A 15,554-nucleotide genomic window follows, 5' to 3' on the forward strand; every position below is an offset into this window, starting at 1 on the left:
TGATGAGAGATGAGATGTATTGAGGTCTGGCGACCCCTGGTGGCTGCTGGGGGAACTGCAGACACCGTCCAGCAGCAGTAGGGAGGACGTGGTCCTGAGCTTCTGTCCCGTTTCACGTTGTGATCCAGAAAATGGCAGCGCGGGAGCAATTCTTTGCAGGTAGTTGTTCTATTCTATACGGAGACCCAGACATGATATGCAAAGTTAATTCTTTTAATCGTGGGCACGGTTTTTGCTGTGGGTTGTGCACAGAAAGTGTGCAGCGATCCGAGAACAACACATTCTGGGAAAGTCCTTTCTTAAAAACACTCTTCTTGTTTAGCATCCGGTAACACAGAGAGGAAGTTTCTGCTTTGCTGAAACGACATGAGCGCATGCTGCGTGATCTCATCTGCCATATGTTAACTTGTTTCTACTTCTTCTTTTTCTCGCACTACATTTCCCACAATTCACCGGGCTGACACTGTCCACTATTGTCACTTGTTTCATGAGATTGCATAACATGTCGCAGGGATTCCCAAAATCCAGTATGTGCCAGGAGCTGGGCCCACAGATGTCATGTGCTTCAAACACTACAATGCAGAAGAGGTGAGTGTAACACACACACACACACACACACACACACACACACACACACACACACACACACACACACACACACCAGTTTTCTGTTGCTGTGTGCAGATTCTGATGGGACGGACGATGGAGGACTGGCTGAGGTTCTCCGTCTGCTACTGGCACTCCTTCTGTGGCACCGGTACTGTGACCCCTGAGCAAACACTCCCATGAACCACCTCAGACAGCCTGCAAGAGACTCGTGCTCTGAGGAGGCTTCTGTACAAACCCAAACACACATGTCTTACTGTAAACTGTTTTATTGGTCTGACAGGTGCGGACCCATTTGGCTTCCCCACTCTGCACCGGCGCTGGAATGAAGGAGCCCCAATGGAATCGGCTAAGAAGCGACTCTATGCAGCTTTTGAGTTTTTCACCAAGCTTGGCGTGAGGACACTGAGACATGTCTTCATATCTTCCACTTTATAGAAATGTCCGAACCCTCATTTTACAGGATCTCTGCTTATTTCCACAGGTGAAGTATTACACTTTCCACGACAGGTAGGTGACTTGGTGCACAGCAAACATGAGAAAGTACTAAACTGTGTCCTGTAAGTGCAGCGGCTGTGGTTCCTCACACAGAGACATGTCTCCAGAGGGGGCCACGCTGGAGGAGACCAACAGGAACCTGGATGAAATGACAGACTTGGCTCTGCAGCTGCAGAACGAGACGGGAGTCAAGGTGCTGTGGGTCACCTGCAACCTCTTCGCCCACCCAAGGTCCCAACCGCTCTCCGAGAACGTGCTTTAACTTGATCACTGGTAGAAAATAGAAAACACACAATAGAACACAATAGAAAACAAGTGTTTTGAAAACACTTTGCAGTAGAAGCAGTGAAAGCCACCTTCTTTTTTGAAGCGCCAGAGCCAGCTTCGTCTGATCCCCCATTGACTAAGAATCAGGTCACCTATTTATGTTGACACCTTCTTTCATCCTCATCCTTCCTCCAGACTTGATATTATAATTTGTAGTATTGTATATAGTATTTATAGTGAGTATTGCTTTACATTTGAATCAATTTGAGCTTTTCCATTTTAAAAGTTCATAGTAATTTTTTTTTATCCTGATTACTGGCGCCCTCTGGAGGCCAGCGCGCCTTTAGCGTCTGCCTATTTCAGAGCTGGCTCTGAAATAAAGTGACTGAAGTTCCTAAATTTGTTCATTGGAGGGTCACACAGTTCTAAAAGAGTGAAGATCATAACACAGTACTGAAGCCAAACATTAGATAAAGTAAAGGAACATATTCAGGTTGCACTTGTATTTTTTGCTCTGAATCTAAAAAAACTTAAAATTTGACAACTGTAGGTTTTTTTATGCATGTCATCATTTTACTGGTTCAAATTGTGCCTTTTTATAAAAGCTAATAAAGTGTTTTCTGTCATTTTTAAACGATTGACAGGTACATGAATGGTGCAGCCACCAACCCAGACTGCCACGTTCTGGCCTATGCCGGCGCTCAGCTGAAGAAGGGTCTGGATATCGCCAAGAAACTCGGGGCTGAAAACTTCGGTATGAAGGTTTGGCTGTAGATCACATGAGACAGGAACAAATCCTTCCTGTTTCAAGCAATTTGTCCTTCACTGTGGTTCCTCAGTGTTCTGGGGAGGACGAGAAGGTTTCCTCTCCATCCTCAACACGGACGTAGCAGCAGAACTGAAGCACATGGCCACCTTTTTCAGAATGGCCGTCAGTGAGTGTGCACGTGAACAAAAGACGAACTCTGACGGTGTGACACACTTTAATTTTCTTGTGTATTTATGCTTTTTTGCAGAGTATAAAGAGAAGATTGGGTTGAAGTGTCAGTTCCTCATTGAGCCCAAACCAAAGGAGCCCTGTAAACATCAGTACGATTATGGTGAGTCTCTCAATTCAAACTAAATTAATAAAAAAAAACACTCCATCTGACTCCTCCAATCTGAGTATTGTATCACTCTTCTCCAGATGCAATGAGTGTGATAGGATTCCTGAAGCATTATGGTCTGGAGAACCACTTCAAGCTGAACATTGAGCCCAACCACACCACTCTGGCAGGACACTCCTACGAGCATGACGTGGTCGTGGCGTCAGCGTGAGACATCATCCTTCTCTAAGACGTTTCATCCTCATGTGAATATAAGAGCAGTGATTTAACACGGTTTCTCATCCAGTCTGGGCATGCTGGGCTCGGTAGACTCCAACACCGGCTCTCCTGACCTGGGCTGGGACACGGATCAGTTCCCCATGGATGTCAGGAACACCACCCTGGTCATGAAGGTGAGCCTTAAGCGCATGTCTAGCGCTTCTTTTTGAGGATCCTTCTGGAAAACGAGGAAAGGGAAACTTTGATCATAGTGAGTCGCAGAAATAGACCACTGCTTGTTATTTCTGCGTCTGATCTGTTCCAGGTAATTATTGAACAAGGCGGCCTGCAGCCTGGGGGCCTCAACTTTGATGCCAAGGTGCGGAGAGAGTCCACCGAACTGGAGGACCTGTTCATCGCTCACATCGGAGCCATGGACGCCTTTGCCCGGGGGCTCCGAAATGCAGTCCGCATGATTGAGGAGGGGGTCATCTCTGGCATGGTGAAGGTGAGGGTGACACCTGTAGAATGTCAAACAAACTTTTGAGACTGTATTAAAGTGTTGTTTGTGATCTTGGATGTTGAAACAGGAGCGATACTCGAGCTTCAGTCACGGCCTCGGTCAGAAGGTGGAAGACGGTTCTGCCACCTTAGAGGACATGGAGGTGGGATTTTCTCTAATTCTAAGACTTTACTTATTGAATAGATATTGATTCTATTGAATGTGTTTGTTCCATCAGGCTTTCATCAAGCAGAACGGTGAGCCGAGAGTAACTTCAGGAAAGCAAGAAAAATACGAATCTATCTTTAATCACTACATATAACCAACACATTAGGTCTGTATCAGGATCAGACTTCAGGCCTCCATGTAGCAGATCACACTGAGAAAAATCGAAGATTATTGTATTCCTGTTGGGTTCAATACATGTAACATAAAAGTGTAAACTGATACACTCGTAAGATGAAGAAACCTGTGCTAGTATCCATTTGTACTGTTGCTAACATTTACATATGTGTGTTATCTGATGAACAGAAATTATGTGTACTCACAGTGTTTACGTTAGTCTACAGATCTCAGTGTCTGAGCAATTAAATCTGATTAATACACAGCTGGACTGTTTGTGTTTCTTAAGTAAATATTCTGTTTGCACCTTTTCAGTATTTACTTGTACAAATATGAGGAAACAACTATTTACAAAGCCGCATGGTGGAGCAGTGGTTACTGCTCTTGCTTAGTGGGAAGGTCTGATTTCAAATACCTGCTGGGCCTTTCTGTGAGCACTTGCATGTTCTCCCTGTATGTGCATGTATTTACTCTGGTTTCCCTCCACAGACTATAAATGTACCTGACTTTAATTGGAGATGTTTTTTCTTTTCTTCATATTCATATATTGACATTAGCATTAAATTCCGCTCTGCAAAGTAGTCTGAGAAAGCTATTTAAATAAAAAGAACGTCATTGCTGATGATTTAATTTCTTGAACACTCATATTTATTAACCTAAAAAAAACTTTTACAGTTCAGTGAATATCAGAACCTGTTGTTTTTGACTCAGTGCTTCTACTTTATTCCTTAATTTCATATTTTGTGAGTGTTTCCCCAGCTCCGCCCTCCAGCAGCAGGCAGCTGAGACGTGTGTTCCGGGTCCGAGTCTCCTGTCGTTTTCTCTCTCTCGCTGTAAACTCAGCCGTAACGTTCACCTTTCGCCCTGACATCACATCATACTACCACCCTGCACACGCGCCCACCAATCACAGCGCGAGAGCGGGCACGGCGTTGGCCCCGCGGGCCAATCGGCGTATAGCGTGAGCTCTGCTCACCGGCACGTCTCCTCTGATTGGCTGGCCGAGCGGCGGAGGAGGCGGGACTTAAGGGCAGCCAATCCGCTTCTCGTCCTTCTCATTGTCATAAAATATTCAGCCGCATCTGTGTGTGAAGAAGAAGTGATGAGTTATGAAGATAGGCGCACTTTTTACTTTGGCTTGTTTTGGGTGAAGGCCGACAAATAACACCAACAGAGGAATTAACTCATTAAGCTTCGCATTACTTTTTTTTTAAAATTTTCTAAAAATTCTGTTTCTTACTGTCGTTTTTTTGCATTACTCATTACTTTTTTATTTTTAATATGTGGACTTTTTTAGGAATAGCCAGCTTCACATACCTTTATAAAAAATCCAACTCAGTGCTGTCTGCGGCTCACAGAGAGCTGCTGATGGTGGCTGCGTTGTTCCTGGCAGTCGGGCTGCTCTTCTCTTATATCAGGTATTTCCATGGCCAGAAGCTCCGAGTCTCTCAGCTGCTTCAATTTCCTCTGAGCCTCCTGTCAGTTTTACCTTTTATCAAACACTTAATCCCTCAAACCGCATCCCAGAGCAGCGGGGAAGCAGAGAACAGCTGTAAAGAGGTAAGACCCTCCTCATGGACTCCTGTAAGCCTCATTATGCCAACAAAGGAACCCACAGGCGGATACAGCAGGGGAATATTATTCGTTTTCTATTCATCTGAAGGCACTGGATTTTTTTTTCTTTCATTCATTTTTATCTTGGGAAAGTTTAGAAGTTGTATTTAAACACACAAGAAGTAAATCCACGTGTTTATTTATATGTTAGGATATAGTTAAATAGACATGGTGAAAGAAATGTTCATGTATTTTCAGTCTGATGAGAGTCTCAACTTTGCTTCCAGAGACGGAGAACAAGGAGAAGAGTCCAAACAGAGTCCCCCGCCTCACAGAGTCCCTCCTCTGAGGCCTCAGAGCCGGATGTAGTGATTGTAGGGGCCGGGGTCCTGGGCTCAGCCATGGCCACCATCCTGGCCCGGGACGGGAGGAGGGTGACGGTGGTGGAGAGGGACCTGAAGGAGCCTGACAGGATAGTGGGAGAGCTGCTGCAGCCGGGAGGGTTCAGAGCACTCCGAGACCTGGGACTGGAAGGTCAGTCAGGGTCCTGGACCCATTATTAGGGGGGGGCTCTGCCTCACTGTAACCTGCAGATAATGTGGCTTGTTTTACTTGATGGTATTGGAAAAGATCATTTTTCTTAACTGATTCATTCCTTTTGCATATTTATAAATGTTTTTTGCTTGTTCTCCCTCTGCTCTGAAGTGGGCAGGGCTCAGCTGGGAAAGGTGATGTTACGTGCTCCCACAGACCAATCAGGCCTCAGCTGCATTTGAGTCACTCTCTCCTGACTGTGGTTTCTGTTTCATAACAGGCAGTGTTGACTTTAATATCTAACCTTTACAGAAGAGCTTTAAAAAAACGCGTAACCAGAAAACATTAATCAGTGTATTCATCAGTATTTCAATGCAGAAATTCTGCATGGATTTGAACCTTCACTTGTAGTAGTTCTATTAATTCACTTAAAATTTTCTCAATCCACAGTTAATCCACAATTTCTTTCTAGAATTTCTTCTCAATTGAGTTTTTCTAATTATGTCTGTTTTCCATGCACATTTGTGTAAAAAGCAACAAATTCTCAAAAAAATGTTCTGTCATATTAGTGCAGACTGAAATCTTTAAAACACATCCATTTAAAAATCATGCAGGTTGGTGCGTTGTATCTCCAGAACATTGTCATGTAAACACATTTTAGGGAACAGGTACCAAAGCCTCCCCATAACTCTGTTTTTTTTTTTAAACATGACTGAATACAGGGGTTTATGCTGTTATTTATTTACCCAAACACCTTTACACTGATGTAATTCTTGGTTGCTTTTGCAGGGTGTATGATTTTGATAGAGATGAAAAATTGATGATGATGATGATGATGATGATGATGATGATGATGATAGTGATAGTGTAGTTGGCTGTTCTTCTTCATATCTGGTCAGTTTTTACACCTGATGTCCTTCACTCTGAATTTTGACAGTAATCTAAACATAATCATTGTATCCACACCTCAATCAGAAGCTGTAGGCTGGTGCTATAGTCCTGTGACTGTTGGATAATGACTGTGCGCTCTAACGCTGCGGCCTGTTGCGCCTGTCGTTTGGCCCCAGGTTCAGTGGAGGGCCTGGACGCCCATCTGGTGCACGGATACGTGATCCATGACATGGAGAGCGGCACGGAGGTGGAGGTCCCGTACCCCCAGGAGCAGGAGAGCATCCAGTGCGGACGTGCTTTCCATCACGGTCGATTCATCACGGGCCTGAGGAGAGCCGCCCTGGCCGAGCCGAAGTGAGCACACTCATCTGAAAAACAAACAAAAGACTAACCGGACCACTGTTTGACAGCTCAGAGTCAAAACACTATAAAGACTCTGCATCAAACTGAGATGTTTCTGTGTGAATTGCGCCCCCCAGTGTTACCTTCGTAGAAGGCACGGTGACCAGTCTGCAGGAGGAGGGAGGCTGTGTCACTGGCATCCAGTACAAAGACAAAGAGTCCGGAGACGTGAAGGTGAGCGTCTGCAGTGGCGTCAGGAGGAACTCTCCGCGTTTACAAACAGCATAATGTGAGCGTGTGATCGTGTGTGTGTGGCCCGCAGGAGATCCACGCCGCGCTCACCGTGGTGGCCGACGGCTGCTTCTCCAAATTCAGGAAGAACCTGGTGTCCGGGAAGGCTCACATCTCCTCTCACTTTGTGGGATGCCTCATGAAGGTAGGAGGGTGTGACTGACGCTGCTCCGGGGCCAAACGCTCCAGAGACGCTGCAGTAATAATGACTAATACTAAACTAATGTTTATGCATCTTTCGTATAATTTAGAACCTAAACTCAGTTGCTGTTAATAAGTGAACAGCTGACCATTGCTGGCCAATCTGTCTGCACACTTTTTTTCTTTAGCATCTTTTTTTAACCCTCATCAATCAGTTTGTCTTCTTAGTGATTTGTTTGGTGTCTGGTGTTCAGCTGACATCAAGAAAGGAAAAATTAAGGCTCCTAGCTATTATTGTGACAAGAAAAATAAATAGATGCTTTATTTTATTTGTGTAAACTTAATGAATTTCTGTCTGCCGTGATTTAAAAACAGAATCTCCCTGCTGATCTTAATAACATCCATTGTAATGCATAAGAGACACTTTTTGTTTAAAATCTAGTTTGCACTGTTCAATTTAAACTAAATAACACAGTAAATCTACATCTTGAGTTTATGCTTTTGGAATCTCCATAACTTTGAAAGTAGGAAAAGTGCCTCTCCCCACATTAATAGCACATCTTCAGAATCATACGGTCTGAAATGGAGGCTCCAGGTTGAAGTACCTGCAGAAGGTGTTTAGAAAATGACAGATTGAACCTCTCGCATTCAGACTCCGCTCTGGGCTGTGAAAGTGGCGTCATGAAGCCAGGATTTAAAGAGCTCTCAGAGGCTTTCAGAGGGAAGCTACTGGAGACATTTGAGCCTGACACCACATGTAAAAATATCTGCAGATACTTTTACATTCAATCACCCCACCGTGAGGAAAAACACCTGCCGGTGGAGCAGATTTCAAGGGCCTGTCGATGTGTCTGGAACTGAAGCAGACTAAGCTTCTCCACGCTTTACTGGGCCTCACTTCCTTTATCTCCGTGTCTAATGAATGCCTCTGAGCTCACACGCTGCCGTCTCCTCCTCAGGACTGCCCCCAGTTCAAAGCCAACCACGCCGAGCTGGTGCTGGCCAACCCCAGCCCCGTGCTCATCTACCAGATCTCCTCCACACACACCCGCGTGCTGGTGGACATCAGGGGGGAGATGCCTCGCAATCTGCCCGAGTACATGGCCGAGAAAATCCACCCCCAGCTGCCAGGTGAGAGTCGCAATCATCACTTGAAGATGGCTATCACGGAGTCATTTCTCCTGAAAGTTATCGTGAGGCCACGATGCAAGAGAAGTGCTGGCAGGGAAGTGTGTGTGTGTGTGTGTGTGTGTGTGTGTGTGTGTAGTGTACTTCCATGGAGGCTGCAGTTGAAGGGTTTGACATTCATGGTGCGCTCTGCTATTCAGCTGAAATATCAAAGCTGCTGTATCAAAGCAACCAGCTCCAATAACCTGGACTGAGGTCCAGCTGGACTGTGGCGCCGCTCACACTGATACATTGATAAATGTACATTCACACACCCAAAGAAAAGACCCCCACCCCCCACCCCCGTGTGTGTGCTCGGCGTGCACCTCTGGGTTTCCGTGCTCGGAGCCGGCTGAGTGACCTCTCTCTCTCTCTTTCTTCAGAGCATTTGAAGGAAGCTTTCCTGGAGGCGCTGCAGAACGATCGGCTCAGGTCCATGCCGGCCAGCTTCCTCCCCCCCTCCCCCGTCAACAAGCCAGGTACCAAAGAGCTGCTTTTCCACGCATTTCAATCCAGATTATTTCCATTCTTTAAGATAAACTAACTTAACTGGCTGCTTTAGGTGAAATTTTGATTTGTTAAAAGCTTCTTAGTAGATATTGTCTCGTTCATTTCTGAAGTTTAAAGTGTATTTATAAAAAAATAACTGATTAGAATTCTTAACTAATGTTGTTGACTCATTAAAAGCGTTAAAGAGGTCAGAGTTAGACCCTGACCTTCACCAGTGAGAGTCTTGGAAGTTCTGCAATCTGAAAACAAGAGAAAGTTTTAACAATAAATTTAAAGTGTCTCTAAAAACTAATTTTGCCATCTTTTAAGGAGTAAAATGTAGAAATGAAGCTGTGGAAGTTGGAAAAAAGCTATTTTTGAGAATATCTTTTAGAATCAGAAATATTGGCTTTGGTCTAAATCTAATTAACATCTACAAATTTGAAACAAGCAAACATCTAAATCTCTGTTTCATATGTTTTTGTCAACAATCCACAAAGACTGACTGATTATTGCTTTTTGTGTCATAGTTATTGCACACTCCTGAGGAAGGTATTGATCATCTAATCAAACTGTCAGCAGCAATAACAACATGTCTGTGAGGGAAACAATATCCCCGTTGGTTTCATAACATTTTCCAACATATGCAGTGGTTTAGAGAGGATTTTGTGAATTCACAGGCGTGCTCCTTCTGGGCGATGCCTACAACATGAGGCACCCTCTGACCGGCGGGGGGATGAGCGTGGCTCTGAACGACGTCCGCATCTGGAGGGACTTGCTGAAGAGCATCCCGGACCTGTACGACGACTCGGCCCTGCTGCAGGTGAGCCGCTCCCCCGTGGCGTCCGCCTTCCCCCTGCGCTCACATAACCATTGAGAAAATGTCCAACCGATGGAACAGAACGGAGTGTGTGCAGAGCCTGCAGAGGAAGGACTATTGATTTTCATGGATCAAACCTGTGTATGAATCCAAGCGGAGGCTATATTTAGAGTCTCCGCTGCGTCACATTTGCTTTTTCTCTTTTATTTGCTCAGCTGTAGGTGAGAGACTGCAGTCTAGTGCGCAACATCACAGCTTTTTCATCCCCCTTCTTCTCAATAGGCAAAGAAAAAATTCCACTGGGAGCGCAAGTCATCACATTCTTTTGTGGTGAACGTGTTGGCCCAGGCCCTGTACGAGCTGTTCGCCGCCACCGACAGTGAGTCTGCCCGCCTCTGCATCCCAATGACACATGAATCAGTGACGGGGAGAGGATGAACCAAAGAACCTGCACAAAATCTGCAGTGGTTTCTGTTTGCTTTCTACTCATGTCTGCGTTTCACACAAACCAGATTCCCTGCACGAGCTGAGGAAGGCGTGTTTCCAGTACTTTAAGCTGGGTGGCGAGTGTATCGCCGGGCCGATTGGACTTCTGTCCGTGTGAGTATTTAGAAATTTGGAGGGGAGAATATTTCTCAAAACTGCTGACTTTGGTCAGTATAGTCAATAAAACATTGCATAAATTAGTTTTCGGATGACTGACCTCGTGGTTTGTTTCCAGGCTGACCCCCAAACCTCTGACCCTGATCGGACACTTCTTCGCCGTGGCGCTTTACGCAATCTACGTCAACTTCAGGTCCGAGTCGTGGATCACGAAACCTCGAGCTTTCTTCAAGAGCGGCGCCATCCTGTACCGGGCCTGCACCGTCATGTTTCCTCTCATCTACTCCGAACTCAAGTACCTGGTGTACTGAGCCCAAACTGTTTCAACCAGTCGCGGATTTTCTACGTGGCGTCTCCGCCTCACTGACAGCAGCCGGTCTGTGTGAGAGGACTGCAGGGCATCCTGGTGTCAGCTCATGAAAGGTTTACTTAGACAAAGCCACTTTTCTACTGTGGGTTTTCATGTTGATCCGACGCAGCTCATGTTTAAAACCGCGATGCCTCGATGAACGCTGGTGAAGCGTCAGCTTGAATCTGAAGCAGGAGCTTTCAAAGTGCCACTCTTAATTTATAGATATTTATGGATCTTTTGTCCATTTGTTGTGAAGAAGAATCCTGCTGGGAAAAGGCATCAATTCCCTTGACCCATAGGCGTTTCCTGCCCCTGCACCCCCTCTGAAGCTCCCTCTCGTCCTCCCGGGGGGACTCGCCCTACACTTTGAGAACCACTGATGTTGGTGTAAATGATGGTTTAATTGTAAACGTCACACTTGTGCCTCTTCAGCCGCTTTTTGCTAAGCGAAAGCTTTCCTGTACCTTTGAGTGGACCTCTGTCTGACCTCCGCTGGTTGTTGTGATGAGGGACTTTTAGGTGGAACGCTCTGGTTCCCCCGCAGTTTGAAACAAGCCGCCGGTGCCCGAGCGTGAAGCTGGATAAGAGCATGTCGTCTAAACGGTCCTGGCCCGGTTCCAGTGTGAAGAGCTGAGTCAGCGGCGACCGACTGGGACCAAGAGGTGGGATGAAGCTCAGGAGTGTGCTTGTTCCTCCGGAGCCGACACCAGAACGTCTACAAGATAAAGCCAGATCCCTGGGTCTGTTTATTATTTTCACAGCAAAAATATCTGGGAACTGTCAATTTTTATTTTAATAAAATATCTGAGTAAATCTGGTGTGAGAGATTGACTGTAGCTCTCTATAGTTTGAGACAGCAGCTTGGGGTGAGCAGTAGATGGCGCTCTGCCACAGCTGCAGGATGTCTGCAGAGTATCAGCGCACACACTCTCACACTCCCTCACACACGCTTAGGAGAGGTTTAATGAAGGGTGATGAAATGTTGAGATTTTATGAAGAGTTTTCTGAATAAATTTGAATTAAAGTCTTTTTTGCTGCAGCAAGTTAGAACCATGAAGGACTGCAGGGAGACTGGAGACTTTTTCAGTTTCAAGTTGCAGAGAAATCTGACTTCAGTTTTCATGCACTTCACATTTAGATGAGATCATTTCCCCCTCATGGATTCAACCCTAATACTTTATAAAGAAAGGAGTTTATGGGTGTAATATAGAGTAAATTAGTAATACTATGATGTGGGTAGGGCCCTTCAGCACCACAGTGTGAAGATCCGAGTCCTGGCTCGGGGGTCTTTTGTGTGAAGTTTGCATGTTCTTATGTGTGTGTGTGTGGTTTTTCTTCAAGCTTTCCGGTTTTCCTCCCAACACCAAAAACACATATTTGAGGTTAAACAATGACTCAAATTGCCTGTATTTCAGCATATGACAGTGTCTCTCCATCTCAAACTATTGTTGTTGTTGGCATCAAGCATCATGTCAATCAACCAAAACAACTATAAAACCTTTAAGCATTTTAGGTAGTTTTTCAAATGTTTCAACCAGAAATTTTCCAAACCGTGAGAAGTTTCACTCTAGCCTGCACTCCTGAGCAGACGAGATCTGATTGACCCCCTGCGGACTCGTGTACTTTGGCATCGTCCTCTGGAGCTTCTGCAGATCCTCTGATGAAATGTTGGACTTCCTGCAGCAGCAGACCCTGACCTGACATGCTGGTTAGCTAGAACCTGATGGTTTCCCACTCTGAGGTTGGACATATCACATTTGCAGACATTTTAGAAAATCATTTTTCCTACAATCTGGTGAAGACCTGCTGCTCCTGCTTCAGCATGTTGACCGAGGGGGTGTGTGCAGTACGACAGCAGAGCAGAACAAAAGTTAAATGACGGTAATTCAAAACTAAACTGGTTCCACTTGTTACTCCTCAGCATGGTTTCAGTCATGTGCTATTTTGCACAAGCACTTAAGAAAAAGTCAATGTGCATCTCTGAGGTTAGGTTTCTTCCAGTTAAAACCGAGTTCTATCTTTCCACCATCACCGATGCCTGCACAGGTAGAAAAGCTGTTTTCCTCCGTTCAGATGACTGTGTTGGATTTGGTGCTATTCAAACAAAATCAAAGACATACTTCAAACAATCACAGTGATGCATAAAAAGCAAGAGAAGATTTTGACTACAAAACAGTGTAGTCAGTACTGGTAAAGCTGAACTCCAATCTATTTTTAGTTTCTCTTTTATTTTGAAGTCTTTTCAATCACAATTAAATGCAACAGTCTAAAACTAATTACCAAATCAGCTTATTCATTCAGCAATAAGACTGTTCATAACAACCACTTGACTCACAACAGAAAAACTCAATTATTAGCAATAAAAAAAACAAAAACAAAAACTGCAGAGTCAGAAAACCCTGCACTTGACCTGCAGAGCATCATTTGCACGGTAAAGCACAGTGGAGGAAGCATCATGGATTGGGGCTGCTTTTGGCTTGTACTGTTTTGGTCAGGAGTTATGTGAATCATATTAACTTCCTCCTGAATCACACATCGTTCTGATCCTCTTGTCCACAGCTTTTGACTGAAGCTCATAACTATCAGAGGTCGATTGGCCTCTTTTTAAAAGCGTTTTCTTGATTTGTACGTATTTTTAGGTGGGCAGCTCAAATACGGAGCGAAATGACGAGGCGGCACAGACGGAGGTATATCCCAGGTTACAACAATTAATTCAGCTTTATTGTTATTTATACATCACTGATACATTGTATTCTGGTGAAATAATTGGAAGAGTTATCCATATTACTGTTTGTGACGTTCCACAAGGACACAAATACTGGTGTGGAAGACCAGAAAAGGGGGGAGGAAAGCTCCACGGGGAGGGGGAGGGGCCACAGCCACGCACTGTACACGCGTCCCTTCAGCCCGCCCACATACCTACCTGCGCCTGCTCACACTCACCTGGCGGCCGCCTTCAACCCCCCCTTCCTTCCTCCGAGTAGTCCTCTTATTTTTTCATTTTTGTTTAGACACAGAGCATGAGGGCCGTCACCCTGTTGATATTGGTAGCAGCAAGCTTTCTACTAACAATTAACATCTTAATGGTCTTAAAAAAAAATAGAGAAAAAAAAAATAGAGAAAAAAAAATTACTGTACAGCTACTGCTAAGAATCTAAGAACCTGGCCTTGACGCTTTTACACCGGATTAAAGTGCTAGAAGCAACCCACCAATCCACACTTTATTTCATATATATATATAATTATATAATTATGTATTTTATATTATATATATATATATATATCAGAACAAATCTACTATTTTAACATTAATTTACAGGGTAATATACATTATATAGTAACAGCTGAAATATCAGCACAAATATATCACTGTCACACTCAACAGCAAAATATATATGATTATATAAACCCCTATATAATCATATATACCAATATATAATTGTCATATATGCATGTAAAACAGTTAACCACGTCTCAGGCTTTTCAAATGATACCCAGAAAAGCGGCTGTGTATCAAGACGTAAAAGCTTTACAAGTCTCCTCTCTCGAAAGAGCGGCAGACGGCGGCCGGACGCGCCGCCAGCCTCCCGGGGGTTATTTGAGGTCACAGGACAGTTATTTGCATATTCCACAAATCTATTGCAACACGTTACTGTCTACGAACAGTACAGCCGGCGCTCCCAGCGGGAGGAGCCGGTGTTAGCTGGACTCACACGTACACCCACTGAACAGAACGTTACGACGATGGGCGGTGGGGTTAATAGCTATGTGCTTTCGGATGGTGTGCTATGACAGTGAACGACAGGAGGACGACGATACACGATACGCTATAAGTTCAGCCTCAGAGGACGCGACCCCATACGGTGCTGTAGAAAGACTGACCCCCCCTCCCTTCAAGTACTCACACTCACACACACACACTCACGCCATCTCGCACGCATTCGCATGTATTCTCTCGTCTCTGAGTTAAGTGTATCCGGTTGCTGATGCGTTTTAATAAGTGGGTGTTTTTTTTTTTTCTTTACTGCAAATCACCGCTTTTCTTCAGACGCTCCGCCGCCATCACAGAGTAATGGAATGTGTTCAGCTTCTGCCTCCCGCTCTAACCGGGCCTCTCCGTCAGGGCTGACAGCACAGTGAGTAACATCGGGGTGGGTGGGTGGCTGGGTGGGGGCCGCTCCTCCGGCGTCCCGGACCAGGCGGGGGAGGGGGGCCGGGGTCCGTCGTTCCCAAACCTCAGCCGCCATCATGGTCCCTGCGTCTGTGGCGGAGAGGAGCTGTGAGCGCCGCCGCTCGCCTCCCTCTCGAGACAACCGCACTAAGAAATCTGGCCCCCCCTCCCCCGAGCCCCGCCCCACTTCTACTCTGCAAAGACGCCGCACGGGGCCGCAACAAGATACACACAAAGGTATATTTTCACAAAGAAAAAAAAGAATAAGGAAAAAAAAAAAAAAAAAAAGCTCCGTAATAACTGCAGTAGTAACGCACAACAAGCATCCGATAGCTGGCGTCCGGCCTGGGGGGCCCCGGTGATGTGCAGTTAGGTTTGGGACGTTGCCATTGTTCTTAATGGAGGAGCAATCCTCGCTCTGCCCTTCGCAGGACCTGTTTTTTTGTTGTGGTTGTTGTTGTTTTTCCCTGTGGTGCACAGTTTGGTTATTCAAAAGCCCAGATCTCTATGTCCTGCACATAGAAATCCTCCTTCTTGGAGAGCATGGGGTTCCCGAATGTTTTACAGGAGTGACTCCTGCCGTGGTAGAGGTCTCCGTCCAGCCACAGGCCGAACTCGCCACTGCAACGACAAGAGGGGGGGTGAGAAGGTTCAAACTTACAAAGTATATATAGTGGAGC

At 45.3% G+C, this 15,554-nt stretch overlaps 3 protein-coding genes across 6 annotated transcripts in view; 2 read left to right on the plus strand and 1 right to left on the minus strand.

The window, feature by feature from the left end:
• Positions 1 to 43: 43 nt before the first annotated feature.
• On the plus strand, positions 44 to 4,076 carry LOC115396204 (xylose isomerase-like). Its single transcript, XM_030101926.1, has 14 exons — positions 44 to 159; positions 512 to 588; positions 685 to 757; positions 890 to 1,002; positions 1,091 to 1,116; positions 1,198 to 1,335; positions 2,016 to 2,125; positions 2,211 to 2,306; positions 2,388 to 2,471; positions 2,558 to 2,684; positions 2,764 to 2,869; positions 3,001 to 3,183; positions 3,266 to 3,340; positions 3,416 to 4,076. Exons 1-14 carry the CDS (start codon positions 132 to 134, stop codon positions 3,497 to 3,499), a joined length of 1,320 nt encoding a protein of 439 aa, XP_029957786.1. The 5' UTR covers positions 44 to 131; the 3' UTR covers positions 3,500 to 4,076.
• A 721-nt stretch (positions 4,077 to 4,797) lies between these two features.
• sqlea (squalene epoxidase a) lies at positions 4,798 to 11,501 on the plus strand. Its single transcript, XM_030101925.1, has 11 exons — positions 4,798 to 5,079; positions 5,361 to 5,607; positions 6,675 to 6,852; positions 6,978 to 7,074; positions 7,163 to 7,276; positions 8,232 to 8,403; positions 8,823 to 8,918; positions 9,609 to 9,751; positions 10,031 to 10,127; positions 10,261 to 10,348; positions 10,470 to 11,501. The coding sequence occupies exons 1-11, from the start codon at positions 4,801 to 4,803 to the stop codon at positions 10,660 to 10,662; spliced, it is 1,704 nt and encodes a 567-aa protein (XP_029957785.1). The 5' UTR covers positions 4,798 to 4,800; the 3' UTR covers positions 10,663 to 11,501.
• Positions 11,502 to 13,391: 1,890 nt separating this feature from the next.
• oxr1a (oxidation resistance 1a) overlaps positions 13,392 to 15,554 on the minus strand; it is a 142,729-nt gene continuing 140,566 nt past the window's right edge. For all 4 annotated transcript variants that reach the window (XM_030101920.1, XM_030101921.1, XM_030101922.1 and 1 more), the window contains one exon: positions 13,392 to 15,495. In XM_030101920.1, coding sequence (XP_029957780.1) covers positions 15,360 to 15,495 — 136 coding nt within the window. In that variant the 3' untranslated portion in view covers positions 13,392 to 15,359. The remainder of the gene's footprint in view (positions 15,496 to 15,554) is intronic.

This window comes from Salarias fasciatus, chromosome 11 (assembly GCF_902148845.1).
Source record: "Salarias fasciatus chromosome 11, fSalaFa1.1, whole genome shotgun sequence".
Classification (NCBI taxonomy): domain Eukaryota; kingdom Metazoa; phylum Chordata; class Actinopteri; order Blenniiformes; family Blenniidae; genus Salarias; species Salarias fasciatus.

Excerpts from the sequence above, each read along its gene's own strand:
- LOC115396204 (XM_030101926.1), top strand. The coding sequence starts at position 132 with ATGGCAGCGCGGGAGCAATTCTTTGCAG. Across the intron at positions 160-511 it reads GCGGGAGCAATTCTTTGCAG|GGATTCCCAAAATCCAGTAT; the intron begins GTAGTTGTTCTA and ends AACATGTCGCAG. Across the intron at positions 2,870-3,000 it reads ACACCACCCTGGTCATGAAG|GTAATTATTGAACAAGGCGG; the intron begins GTGAGCCTTAAG and ends GATCTGTTCCAG.
- sqlea (XM_030101925.1), top strand. The coding sequence starts at position 4,801 with ATGTGGACTTTTTTAGGAATAGCCAGCTTCACATACCTTTATAAAAAA. Across the intron at positions 7,277-8,231 it reads TTGTGGGATGCCTCATGAAG|GACTGCCCCCAGTTCAAAGC; the intron begins GTAGGAGGGTGT and ends TCTCCTCCTCAG. Across the intron at positions 8,404-8,822 it reads AATCCACCCCCAGCTGCCAG|AGCATTTGAAGGAAGCTTTC; the intron begins GTGAGAGTCGCA and ends CTCTTTCTTCAG.